This window comes from Vanellus vanellus (assembly GCF_965231255.1).
Source record: "Vanellus vanellus genome assembly, chromosome: 9".
Lineage (NCBI taxonomy): Eukaryota > Metazoa > Chordata > Aves > Charadriiformes > Charadriidae > Vanellus > Vanellus vanellus.
Genome location: NC_138914.1, coordinates 6,732,023 through 6,746,446, shown reverse-complemented (window position 1 = coordinate 6,746,446; position 14,424 = coordinate 6,732,023). Strand labels below are relative to the sequence as shown.

At 36.9% G+C, this 14,424-nt stretch overlaps 1 protein-coding gene across 2 annotated transcripts in view; it reads right to left on the bottom strand.

Moving 5' to 3' along the window:
- The window catches only part of PPP4R2 (protein phosphatase 4 regulatory subunit 2), a 33,211-nt gene that overhangs the window by 2,936 nt on the left and 15,851 nt on the right, over nucleotides 1–14,424 (bottom strand). The window contains exons 1-7 of one of the 2 annotated variants that reach the window (XM_082487818.1): nucleotides 12,781–12,843; nucleotides 8,837–9,007; nucleotides 3,877–3,970; nucleotides 2,358–2,395; nucleotides 1,568–1,642; nucleotides 998–1,141; nucleotides 149–417 (exon numbers count right to left, since the gene is read on the bottom strand). In XM_082487818.1, coding sequence (XP_082343944.1) covers nucleotides 149–417; nucleotides 998–1,141; nucleotides 1,568–1,642; nucleotides 2,358–2,395; nucleotides 3,877–3,970; nucleotides 8,837–8,955 — 739 coding nt within the window. In that variant the 5' untranslated portion in view covers nucleotides 8,956–9,007; nucleotides 12,781–12,843. Of the gene's footprint in view, nucleotides 1–148; nucleotides 418–997; nucleotides 1,142–1,567; nucleotides 1,643–2,357; nucleotides 2,396–3,876; nucleotides 3,971–8,836; nucleotides 9,008–12,780; nucleotides 12,844–14,424 lie in introns of those variants that run through there. The other variant, XM_082487817.1, reaches the window with a different exon arrangement.

The following is a 14,424-nucleotide window of genomic DNA, read 5'->3' as shown; positions in this document are numbered from 1 at the left end:
AAATTATGCAAAACTGAAGTATGAACAAGCAGTTCATCTTTACGTGTAACTGGAGACATTCAACAACCCCAACAGCACTGGCCTGCCACAAAGAAAATCCCAAATCCTTGAAAAACACACAGAGCAAATACAGTAAAATCTGAAATACCTTCCTCCTCTTCCTCTGTACAGTGCTGTCTGGCACAAGTAGCATCTTTTTCTTTATCCTGAGATGTAGAGGATGTTTCTGTCTCTTCCCCCATGCCTAGAGAAACTTCACTGGAGGCAGCTTGGTTAGGTGCATCTCTGGCTTCTCCTTCCTTGTCAAATTTAAGTCTTTTTACCTCATGTCCTTCTGCTTCTGCAGGATCATCTTCAGAGTGCTTATTTTTTACTGGGCTGCTCTGAGCACCTTCTGATTCAGATGCTGGTGATTCACTATAAAACAACAAAAGCAGCTGTAGCTTTTATTGAAGAAAAACATTCTGTATCTTGTCACACTCAAAAAAAAAAAGTAGCAGCTACTTTAAGTTAAACAGTCTACAAAAGAGAACAGTAGAACTCACTTCACTTACTACATAACAAAACCTCAAAGACATCGCTCCTCTTTCACCTGATTGTCGATGAAACACAGAGTGGTCAGGCTACTCTGGTGGGTCCAAGTTACAGACAACTACTATCAGAATCAGTGGCAAACATTTATGAAATATCCTATGTGGTTATAGCTTAACATGCTGACACAAATATGGTAACTGTGAATTTCTGAACTCTATTATTCACTCTTCATTTTTACCATACATCCCATACACTTACGGGATTTGTTACTGCAACTGTGGAAACTTGAGCTAATAGTTAACTAGACAACCCAAACAGTACACTTCAAATCCTGCTGCAGATATTTGTATGTTAAGACTTAATTATGCATGCCTTAGATGGCCATTCTCTTTTAAAATATTTAAATGTAAGTGAAAAAACCCAGATAATAATAAAAACTCAAAACACATTACTCCTCACAAACCTGTGTTTTTTATCTTCTGTTTGCTGCAAGCTTGATTCTTTATGTTCTGTGCTGTCTGGCAAACCGTTTGTTGTCATAGGAGTTGACAAAGAAACCTTCGGTCGATTTACTGGTCTGGGAGTTCCAGGACCATTTACATTAGATCTTTGAAAATAATAATAAAAAATTAACCCATCCTTTTAGTAAAGTAATTTGTTCCTAATAAGGCAGAAAGCAGGTATAACCTTGTTTTAAAAGATCACGAAAACAAAACAGATCAGATACTTTGATATTTTATATTGAATAAAAAATTCCTTGCCTGTTACAACATGCAAACTATATTAAAAATTTTAAATTGAAAAAAAAAAACAAAACATCTAAACAATGAGGTTAGAAAAAGATCAAAAAACACAATACATAGTGTACATGGTCATGCCTCCTCTCCCCTCCTTCCCCCAGTATTACATGTCACACCCCATTTTTAAGGGTACCTATTTGGGACCAGAGTAGGTAATAAGAGATCTGAACCACCTATTTTCAGAACTACCTTGCTTTTATCCAGAAAAAGTTAACTCCTGAAACCAAACTTACCTGTCAGAGTACCCTGGTGAATTTCCTGGGAACATAACACCATTCATCCGATTTAAACTACTGGAATTATTTTTCCTAACAAAAAGAAAAGTAAGCATTAGAATGTTATGAATAAAGGAACTTCAAATTACTTTAAGCTGCTTTGCACAAAATTCCCTCCCCCTCACCCCAACTTAAGAGTCCCCCACTGTCAGTCCTCAAGCGGTTCTCTACGTATACAGTATACTGGGGAAATTTTTTTCACTCTGAGGGTGGCAAGACACTGGCACAGGTTGCCCAGAGAAGCTGGGGCTGCCCCATCCCTGGAGGTGTTCAAGGCCAGGTTGGATGGGGCTTGAAGCAACCTGGTCTGGTGGGAGGTGGCCCTGCCCAGGACAGGGGAGGTTAAACTAAATGGTCTTCAAGGTCCCTTCCAACCCAAACCATTCTACAGTTCTATGAAATAGGCTAGGATAAGAATTTACAGTGCAACTGTTATTCAGCAGTATCCTTTTTTTCTACTACCAGCTATAACATAACAGTTTAGTATTGGGGGATGACTTGGTTTGATACTGAACTGTACCACATATCTGATTCCAAAGCTGGCTTTTCATTTCCAAGTTAATACACATAACCCTTGCAGACCGCTATCGCTACTGTTGACTTAACCATTGATAATGAAGATTGAACTCTGCATGGCTGTCTTTTGGAAACAACTACTGCCAGCAAGAGAAATGCATTGGACACACATGTGCACATCCTCCCCTCTACTAACACAAGCTTAAACTTTCAAGAAATGAATTATACTTACTCTGAAGATGGATATACACAGCTGACAACCATGACATTCTGTAACACACAAACAACATAGTAGGAGTTCAGAAACAGAAGCTTCAGTTCTTGACAATACCCCAAACTTAAAGAATTACAGGGTTTTGGTCATATTAAAGTATCTCTACAGAAAATTAGGTTGAAAGCTGCCAAAAGATGAAAGATACATCAAAAGTATCTCTGCTCCCTCTTTACAAGGTCAGGCCATAATTACACTAAGTTAGTATTTTCATAAGTGGGTTACTGTCATAACAAGGCCACCACATTAAGCCTCAGGACCAAGTGTTTGTAATTTTTATCCGAAGCATCTCTGGAAAGCAAAGTATTCTGAAATGCTGAAAAACTTTTGAATTGCTGGAGAATTGCTCATTTTGTACACAAATCCTGCATTCAAAAGTGTGCAAGCACTATTAGCTATTTTTGGCACAGCCATACTTCAAATGTTAAATTATTTTGGCCTTGCATAAACAAAGGGCAGAAATGATCATTAATTCAGTGCATTTTGCTTAGCCACCTCTCCCTCTTGAATGGCACTGCAAACTAAATAAATTTTAATATCTAGAAACCTAGCTTAAAAATTAGGTAAGTTTCTCTCTTCAAATCAATACTGAGCCCAATTATACAGGGAGGCTTTTATCACAGGGCCAGCTAAATTAACCCAGATGAACTTTAATGAGGGATCTCCATAAAACCCGAGGTGTGGTTTCACAGACCTCGTTGATGGCTAAGAAACTGCTTTGTGAAATCCCTGTCTCCTCATTTATTCCTGACCATCACCTTCCCATCTTAACTTGCAAGAATACACCTGACTGCATCCACTATAACCATGAAAAGCAATCCATTTACAAGATAACCTCTCTTCAACCAAATAGTCTAATTAGGAACCTCAAGTCAATTTTGCCATCAAGAAAATCTTATGTGGAACTACATCCTGAAAGTCTGTTACCTACTTCTGAAAGATCCCACATTCTGACATAAGCTATAAAATACCATTAAATGACATCTGCATGCTTCTATGAAGGCACAGTCTTCTACACAAGAGGATTTAAATAGACACAACAGACACTGCGGGGTAAGAGGCCTCCCTTCTCCTTCACCTACTAGATCTGATCTGAACCCAAATGTGGAAGGACGTGCCTGATCAAAAAATTCAAAGTATTTCAGCTGATTATTATTTCTAGCTAGGACTCAATATAAAAAGGTGACACAAACTACTACTCCATAAACTACAGTTCGAGTACTGCATAGCGATTAGGAAATACAGCAGTTGCAGCTCTGAGGTTTATTTTTAATGTCTTAAATAAGTTTTTTTAAAACTGCTTTTTGACGTTAAAAGGTATGAAATAACTCATACACTCAGAGTAGCCATTAATTATACTATGGCTAAGAGCCATAATAAAGCCAATAGACCTTTGGGAATAATTCAGAAGTTCAAGTGGTAGCTGTGGTAGTGGTAGTTGTGACTGTTTAACTGTGTTCTCTCTCAGAAAAATACATACCTTTTCCACACCTCTTAGAAATTTGTCTGTTCCTGTGTAATTCCTCCTAGGATCTGTCAGTAACTCACAGAGTCGCTGAATAGTGAAGGGGATGCTGCAATGAAATAAATTTATAACAATTTTATTTTATTTTAATGAGTATGACCTCTGGAAAGCAACGTTATTGCCTTCTCCCCCTTACTGAGAAGACAGAAAGAAAACAGTACTGAAATTTGTTATCATTAGCAATTATAGGTTAGTAACTCAAGGCCTTATTTTTCCCTATCTCATACGCTGAGGTAACAAAGCACTGCGTCTTGTGCTCACCACCACAAAACTCTTAAGTAGAATCCTAAATACATCATCCCACAACTCAAACGATTCATTAAAACAATAAAAGAAAATCAGATCATGAACAGTAAAACAGTTTAAGACTGTATTTTTTTATTCAAATATATAGAACAGAAGTGGTAAGCGCTTCAAAACAAATTTGAGTCATACACACTAGAGCTAAAAAATTCTCAGCTTGTAGTTTATTTCATGTTTCACAAAATACATTTACAAAAAAAAACATTAGGTGTTGGAATTACTAGAACCATTATACTTTAGCTGTTACAAATACTCTATTTTGCCAAAACTGGACAGTATACTTATCTATCAAGGAACAGCTCAGTAAAAATAATTAAACTCTAAGATATATTAATCCATAAGCATCACATTCAGGCATTCTGTTTTCTGACAATTCTGCACTCAATTTCATCCCTACTTAAATGAGAAACTGACCTTTTGGACAAGCAGTACTTTATATACATTTACCTGAGATGTCACACACTTTCATTGCAAATTCAGTGTCACACTTTAACAAACTTCTGTGACTTTTGACAAAATAGTGAAATACTTTAAAAGTTATTTCAATAAAATAATAAACAATGATGCGTTTTTACAGTTAACTATTTGAAGACAAACATTTCAAAAATTCATCTAAGAAGAATATTTAATACAATACAATACTTAAGAACCATTTCTTGATTGGGAATACGACTGATACACCAAATCCAGAGCAATATCAATACAGACTTACAGCATAGGGATCTATACACACATGTATATGTATGTAAGTTTTTTGTAAAAATTCAACTTTTATTTTCTGATATTTTAAGCGTATTTCATTAGCTAACACAGTATGTATCTCAAGCTTAGTTCACTAGCTAAAAAGCCACATCTTAAAGATGCACAGATCTACCACTAGTTCAGTGAAAATACGTCAGCGTAGCCATCATTAATCATACCACATGACACTTCATTTTGACTAAAAGCAAGCAGTAATCAGAAAGAGAGTGACCAAGCACCAACAATTTAATTATGTTTTTCAAAATTGTCTGTATATTATGTTCCTGAGGAAGTTACAATCCTCAACTGGAAAACAGTAAGGAGGTAGGCAACAATGCAGCCACCCTTAGCCCTAGTTCCAACACAGTTACCTGAAAAAACACAGAAGGTATTTCACAGTTACCCTACTAGTTAATGCCTTCCCTTGCTATTCACCCTGAATTACATCATACCAACTTATCTTTACTTGACTTCTAAGAATAGAAAGAAGGTGAAGTTAATCTCCATCGATCAACTGTGGAGAATTAGACTACAGCTGATGAAGCATTAAATACATTAAATACTTGCAAAAAGTAATGCTGTAAGATGACAGTATTTCTAAAACATTTGTTTTGACACGTTATTGCTTAAAAGCAAGTAAAATGGCAGAAACCGAGTATTTTGGAACACAGGCAAAATACACTTCACCTCTCTAATTTGACCCAGAAGTATCTCCTCCCCCATTCCCAAAGTTTGGTAAGTACAAATCAGAACGAACAGCTCGACAATTGTTCTCTCATTATTAATTTCCCTAAAGCTTCCTCAGTTCTGCAACTTTTGGTCATCCAGTAATCTTTCTGACACCCAAATTCATCATGATGCTCAGCTTCTGTGTAGTGCCCTCTTTTAGCCAAATTCCCAACTCTAACTCTGTCACAAAGAATTTACTTCATCTGTTAACTTTTCCACATCGGTACAGCACTAATTATATCTATTGTTTCTCATTGGTTGCCATTTTGTTCTGGGGTTGAAAAGTCCTAATTAAAGACACCTTGTGATTTTTTTTTAATAGACTAGACACTCCATTCAAAATCAATTTAATTCACAGGAACAAAGACACAAAGACTTTTAAATTCTTTTTCATCATCCAAATCTGTAAGACATCCTGGAGAATCACTGTCTGGCTAATTTGTATTTATCTGTACTTAACTGGACACCTGGAACACTAAAACATGAACTATTTTGTGAACATCGCCACAGTTCTGGCTACTTGAGGAATAAACATGCTCAATAAAGTGTGCAGCCTGCAACTAACTCCAGAAGTAAGAGTTGCCATCATATTTTACTCTCGGCTGTAAAAGGTTTAAACAAAAGATAAAACCAATTCATTCTCCTCCAAAATCTTCCATAGTAAACTGAACTTCATTTATTGAGCAGCAGATGGCACCAAGTGTCACACTATTGCCTCCTTTGCATGTCATTTGTTCAACATTTCTAAACAATTTTAGTTGGCAAAACCCAAAGTTAATTTCATAAATTCTTTTCAGTGAAACTATTATTTTTAAAATAGTTTAACAATGTGATTTTAAAATAGAAATAATTGAAATTGATGTAAATCTACACATGAAACCAAAGTTTGTAAGCATTACAAAAAATGATCTTAAATGCTAAGAAATTTGATTAGTTCAGTGCAGGAATGGTCCTAATCTGCCTTATTAAGGTGACCACTTACCATTCCGTATGAAAACACTCAAACTGCACTTCCTAGCACAATAGTTCAGAATTAATTAAAAATTCTTCATACAGACAGGATTCAAGATATATCTGGGGAAATTACTTATAACAGCCATAGTAACTTGTAGCCAAAATATACACAAGTGAAAAATTTTATTATGATTGTGTCTATTTTATTAATGCTGTGAAGCCTCCTCTGTCATCTGAGATCCCCAATAACTTACCTTGGAACTTCCTGCTTCACTAGCAAAGAATAAAGAAAATGGCAAGTCTTAAGAACTTCCTACTCCAAAGCAATTCTAAAGTATAGCATGAGAATCTGGCTCTGCAAGTATATTACACAGTGTCAGGTAAGATGCAGTAACGTTACATTTGAGCTTTCTTTAAAAAGACACTTCATCTAGAAAGACCTCAAAAGAAGGGTCATTCTTAATTCATTACTTCTTTGATTTTAAAAAAAAGTTTAAAAAATTTAGCTACTTTTAATGAACTCCTTCCCTCACTCTTTCAAACAAGCATCACTAAACACATCCTAATAATAAGGTCATATTAAGTAGCTTCCTTCTCCACTACGGTAGCCTGAAATGACATCCACAACTCTAAATAAGAAACCGGAATATATCCAATTGCACAAACCAAAACCTGCTGTGTTACTTTTTGGACACATCTCCACATGATTCAGCTTTCACAATCATATCCTCACTGTAGGAGTTGTAGGATTTACTATATTAACTATTCTACAACCCTAGATTCTGAAACACCCTAATGTATTATTTTCTTTCTTTCTAATGTATGCAGTTTATTCCTCAAAGACTGGGTGGTTCACTTCGAAGTAGGAGGAAGTTAAGCACTCCAAAGTATTACAGCAATAATCAAAATAGCACAGCCACAGAATAAGCTCTGGACTTGGTCACCCAGAGGTTTGTTTAGTACACTTTGGAACAACAGAAGATAACAGCAGCCCATTCATTAGCTGTCTCCATGCGAGAACATTACAAATTTTGTGGGCAGTGAAGCATTAACAAAAAGCTGGGGGAGGCGGGTGAGAGGCAGACTCAGGCATAAAGGATAGGTTTGTTTCTAAATTCCTTCAGTGAAGTAGCCTGGTATAAATATTGGGTAGCTGAATACAAGCTGAATCTCACATTCTTAGAAGTATCCTACACAAGAGCTATTGGGGGGAGGTGGGGGGGAACAAGATCTGACTTCGAAGACACACTTAAAGTGCAAATAAATTTAGTAGTGTGGAACAATGACAGTAAAAATTATTAACCTAGCATCAAAATATGATACTAAAGACATGTTAGTAGCGCCTCCAAATCTGAAATTTCAGGGTAACAGGCAGACAAGCTTTATAGTATGCCTGTTTACTGACAAGCTGAGAAAAATGCTGAAAGGGTCACTCTTAAGCAAGCATTGAGACCCACAAGCAGGATGTCTCAGCTTATGGTAAGTATGCAATCCAGTTCAGAAACAAGAAAAATATAGTAAGCTATTAAAAAAGACACACCAAATAAAAGACAAAAATCAGTAGCTTTATTTTAAAGGAAACAAAACTTCCATAATTACAAAACCAGCAAAGGGTATATACTTCAATCTAAGACACTGTCAGCAATAGATTGAATACTCCAAGTCTCTCAATTAGTAAGTATCACTCAATCTATAACTTTGAATCTGGCACAATTTAACAATTCAAAACCATGTACCCCTTGCTTCCTGGTTGCACCATGTTTATCAGGTACTACTTCAAAAGCTACTGACCTGCCAGAAAGCAATTAAGAACTGAACAATAAAAGACTTCTTTCAGTTAGGTATTTCAAAACATATTGAAATAAATCTGACTTTACTATCTATTTTGCCTGTTAAATGCACATAGTAACACCATGCTTCATTGAAGGGTATTACTTAAAAACTAACTACATATTGAAAGAAACTGAAGTCACTGACATGTCACAAGATGTCGTAATTTTCATTCAAAGACAGAATACTAAGTGAAAGTTCTGAAACTACTGCAATATATTTTCAAGGTATATACTTGCTTCTGCTCATCCGTTTGAGGAAGCAAAACGAACAGTCACAGATAGATAGTACAAACTACTAAGTTAAAATTGGGAAAATATTTTTGTTATCCTGATTTTAGAAAACAAATTATACATACCCATTAAATCCAGTGACAATCTTCAGGATTCTTTCTTTCATCTCTTCGAAGGGAATATATTCCACATTCGGATTGGGGGGCCCTCTTGGTTCAGGAGCTGAGGTTCTGAAATCATCCATTACTTTCTCCAGTTTGAAAATAAAATAGCCTTTAAACTGAGACCACTGAACCCTGCATAAAACACAAGAATTAAAATGTAGCGAGTCAGCCCTAAACCCACAGAAAAACAGCGTAACTTTATGTTTACAAAACAATATTTATGCCAGTCCTAAGATAAACGAGGCAAGTAATGCAATATTATTTTTCTTCCTGAATTTAAAGCATGATAACTATTTAAATAATTACAGTAGAACAATATTACACAAGTCAATTGCCATTAACAGAGTAAGCCACTTCCTTAAAGAACCAATATCCACTTACCATTCAAACCTAAATGTGAAACACGCACGCATGCCATACAATTTACCAGTGAGCCTACATGCCACCTAGTTTTCACTGAGCTCACAAAAGAAGGGGGGAAAAAAGTGTTTCAAGTCTGGAAACCATACAGCAATTGTACATAGCGTTATCTGCTTCCATTACAAAACTTTACCGAAAGGCATTTTGTAACTAACCGCTCAGTATCCACACACCTTGCACATAATGGTACCTCTTTTTCTCAGAAATGCAAATATATTTTGTATCAGTTAGCAGTTGTTGATGAATATTTGAGCAAAACAACTTTGACCCCTGAAAAACATTCCCATAACTGAGTAATCTATTAAGATCTTTAAGTTGTAAGGCAGAAAGTAATTTGTACAGTTTTATCATTTATAGAATTTTATATATTGAATTTTTCAAGAAAACAGGTCTCTTCCACTGTATACAGTGGACAAGGTGAGAAACTGCTGGGAAAGTCCTTCTACACCGACTGCCCCACACAACAGCCACAGGAGTAGTTCTGGGGCTCCTCTGGCTAGTGCATTTCTTAGTGGCATAGGGAGCAACTTGAAAGTAACTGATTTAGTTCAGTTACTATCAATTTTATTCTATTCATGCTAATGCAGGAGCTTTCACAGCTACAGGATGGAGATGCCAGTGGAGAAAAAGAAGAAACAGCAAGAATAACAAACCAAAAATAAAGAAAAAGTGGTCTTTGACACTTGCCTACAACATATGTAATCTGGAATGAACAGGCTCAAATCAAACAAGCATAAAAACTGAACCCCTGGACAGCCCTTTAGCTCCTGCTGAAAGAAATAATACTCAGCCAAAGGCTGTATTTCTACACATTGTCTTTGGTAATAGAACTAGCGTAAACAGCCCTGACTATTTCCAACCCCACATAACGTCTGACCTTCTGTCAGGCTGATACAGTTATTTGTGCTGACGTCCCAGCAGTGACGTTTGTGTCCTACATACTATTCTCAAGCACCAGTACTACAAAATATAAAACCCCAGGCCAGTGAAGTCATATTAGCCTATTTTCACCAGAAAAACAGTGCCATGTTACCTTTGCCTTAATTTCCTCCTTAATCTCAAAGAAATAATAGCGATTAAAGGGGGAAAATTTAACTCAGGTTTATCTACAGAGACTCAAACACAAAATCCCCGTCTTTAATTAGGAGTGATGCATTTGCAAGAATGGGGGAAATCCAAAGAGGAAAGCAAACCTCCCTCTTCCTTCACAAGAAACCATTAAGCACTTCACAACAGAAGGGGATGCAGGACTTAACGAATGATAATAAAACCAGAAACAAAAATAGAAAGAAGAAACGAGGTCCCAAAAGGGAATGGCGTGGATAGATTAAACAGCATCATTGAGTCTCACTGGATTATTGGGCCAATTAGCATTATACAGCCAAAGCAGAATACTATATTGTTTCCAATGTACAGTATTAGACATTACTACTACAAATGTTAAATTAAAAAGCTATCCAACCTGCAGCGCTACTACCATGAGACCAAAGCCTTCATAACAAATCACAGATTTAATACATAAGCATATCAGAAAACACAGACAGAAAAGACCCAGTAAATAACCCCATGTCACAGTAGGATTACTCCCTACAGAGCATTCCAAGAGCTTTACGTGCCTCATGAAAGGGGATTCCACTATTATTCTAAACACTTTGACAACCCCATTTAGATGTTTTTCCACACTTTAAAACTTGAGCTGTTCTTTGTTTTCATTGCTATTTATTTCTTGCTAAATAGTAACACTTATCTTTTCATAGACTATTAAACCATCAGTGTTGGTTGCTGAAATAAACCAAAAGTTTAAAATGGCAATCAACTGCCTGAAAGCAGTACCCAGCAGCTCCTCTTTACAATGCCAAAGCTGCAGAAAACAATGGATGTAACACTTTGTCCCTATACAGAAGTCTAGAAAACTGTCACCAATTAAAAATACTTGGGTTTATAACAAGTATTTCTTCTATTATAAAAAGGATAAGAACTTGCATCTGCAATACAGACACAAAAACTATCTTTCATCCTGTATTTCAAAACACTTGATAAATGACTCTCCGCCAGGTGACACAGTCCAGCTTACAAACAGAAGCAGCAGAGTTTAAGGATAAATTCATCCTGCAGTCACAAGCCTGACTACAGCTAACCCAGTTATAGCAACACCAGCTTTACATCAACTAAACAAGCTGTTGCTAGAAGCAGCGTAACCACAGCAGCAGGAGCTCAGGACATGCTTACTGTTTAGACATTTACTCTGTTTCTCAAGCAGGTTTTTTCAACATTGCTGAATTCCCAGGTGCTGTGGCTGCACTAATAGCAGCATGAAAGCCAACTGGTTAAAAGCAAGCGGTACATTCATACTGCAGTCACAGATGTAACTGCAGTTCATACCATAAACAACTGCTTCGAAGTCACAGAGGTGTCTCATGCTTCTAGAGCATAATCTCCTGACCTCAATGTTGTAATTTAGATGTTAAAACATGCTCCCATGGTCTTGAAGCACTTTCAATTTATGCAACTAGTTTCTGATAAAAAATTTTATCGCAGTACCACTAAGTTACATGGGAACTCCAGCCACTCAACAGGAAATCTTATTTGCACCACAAAAGACTGAATCAGCTCCAGACTCTTCAACTGTGTAGGCAAAATTCAGTCCTGCAGTGGCAGCACAGTGGATTCCTGGAAGGCAGGAAGAAGGTGGAGGGTTTCTGGATGCTGCAGTGTAGGTCACTTTTCTTTTAGGCCCAATGCTTCTATAATTATCCTAGGATGAAGAATCTCCAACTTCCACACACCATGCTTCAGTCACCTCCTTCCTGCCTTTCCTCCCAACCCAGTTAGCAGCAGTCCCTCTTACCTCTTTCTTACCTCATCTACTTATCACTTGGTGTCTGCAAGGCTGCTAGGAAGGGGCAGAACTACACACTATTCCTACAGGAGGGAGAAATTAATTCAAAAGCAAGCGGAAGCAGCTCTCTGCTCCTGCTTTCATCCGGAACTCAAATTGCTTCCTTCTTCCTCAAAGCCAGTCCCTTCATCAGCAACAGCAGCATCTACCACCACATCATCAGGCACTGACAGTATACCTCCTAGACAGCTCCACACTATGCCTCTAGTTTAAGCCAACTCTGAACAAGTCCTTAGAAAAGAAACATAATACAAGGTAGATTAATAAAGCATTCATATAAAAGAATTTTACATCAAGCAACCTTAACTATGTATATTTGTTAAAGAAACTTATCTACACTTGAGATAGTGTACTGCAAAGTTTGAACGCTATCTTGAAGCTGTTTATAAAAGATTACACTCAAATCAATCTACAAAACTGAGAAGTATCTGGCTATGTATCTGAAAAAGAAATTGTTACGATAATGAAATCACTCCCCCCCCCAAAAAAAAAAAGAAATCATTCCCACAGGGACAGTAAGATTTTCTTAATTTTCATTTACTTCAGTTGAAGTAATCAAAAGTGAGTGTCAGAAGAGGAAAGTTACCTTTCCTGTTTTACCAGTCTATGAAAATGACATGTAGAAGTTGGTATCAGCTGAACTCTTGAAATTCACTTGCATCTCATCCATAGAGAAATCCAATTAGTTCATAAATGATGGGTAGAACTGTTAGCCAATACAGTACAAAAATTAAAATTAAAAATGGCATCATCAAAGCAGTCTATATCTACACCTCTAGAAATTTTAAATTATCAGCATACACTGAAAGACTGGACAGTTAGAAAGCCAGACAACAGTAGCGAGAAGAGATAAACAAATGGTAAATACCTGCTTTCAAGAAAAAAAAAAAATCTTCTACATGTATCACAAGCTCCCCGAGAACAACTCAAGTGTTAGAATGCAAGACCTAATTTACCTGCTTTGTTACAAAATGGGAGACACTGAAAGGGAACAAAGTTGGGTCAATACCTTCTGTAGTTAAATCAAGAGCCAAATGGAATTGAAAGAAAACTTTTACACAGCTTTATGTACAACTTCATTAAGTTTTATACACTAGAAAATAACTGACAAACAACCTAATTGAAGACATTCCATGGAGAAAATACTGTTCATGCTTTCTTCTGAACAGGGTTGTTTATAAACAACTTGCTCTTCCCACTCACCATTGTACATAATCAGCCTTTTCTAAATGCACACTTATGTTTTCTAAAGCATGCTTTTCCTGTCCACTACACTAACTTGTGAATTTGTACTGGCAACTTTGAGCGCTTTATAGCCAAAGAAAAAGATTCCTGTGAACACTAAGATCTGTAAAAATATCTTCAGAAACAATACTTCAAAAAATTAGTTGATCCTGAAATGTTTTGGTCCAGTGTACTTCCACTTTAGAGAATGACAACTTTGAAACTATATACATTTTAGGTATATCTAAAGCATCTTTCGTTACAGTATCTGGTTCATCCTGTGTAAATATACCTGTACAAACACAGCCCCCCTGGGCTAACTAGCCTACAGTTTCACAGATACTCCAAATCATAAGCTGGTATTTTTTCTTAAAGAGTCCTCTGCTTCCCTCCCACCAGCTCCTGCACCACCCTTCCCTTACATCAGCCTAAAGGTTTTGCTTTGACATACCAAAAATTAGAGGAAGAAACTGACTTCATTAAAAAAAGCCCCTAGCATGGGAAAAAGTCACCAGAGGCAGTAACGAATGGCTGAAAAGAAGCAACCACAGCACACTTCAGAATTACAGCTTGTACAGATACATATATCATAGCAGAACCACACATCTCAAATTCTCCCAGGACCAATGTAAATGACAGCAGTTTAACTCAACAATTTATTTTTTTTTTAAAAGGCAGCTTTAATAGTCAAGCAACAGATAAAAGCATAGAAGCTAACAGAGTCCAACAGTTCAGTCTTTGTACATTGCTTACATACATAGAATCATAGAATTGTCTAGGTTGGAAGAGACCCTTGGGATCATCGAGCCCAACCATCTACCCTACTCTACAAAGTTCTCCCCTACACCATATCCCCCAACACCAAATCTAAACGTCTCTTAAACACATCCAGGGATGGTGACTCAACCACCTCCCTGAGCAGTCTATTCCAATGCCTGACCACTCTTTCTGTGAAAAATTCTTTCCTAATGTTCAGTCTAATCTACCCTGTTGGAGCTTGAAGCCA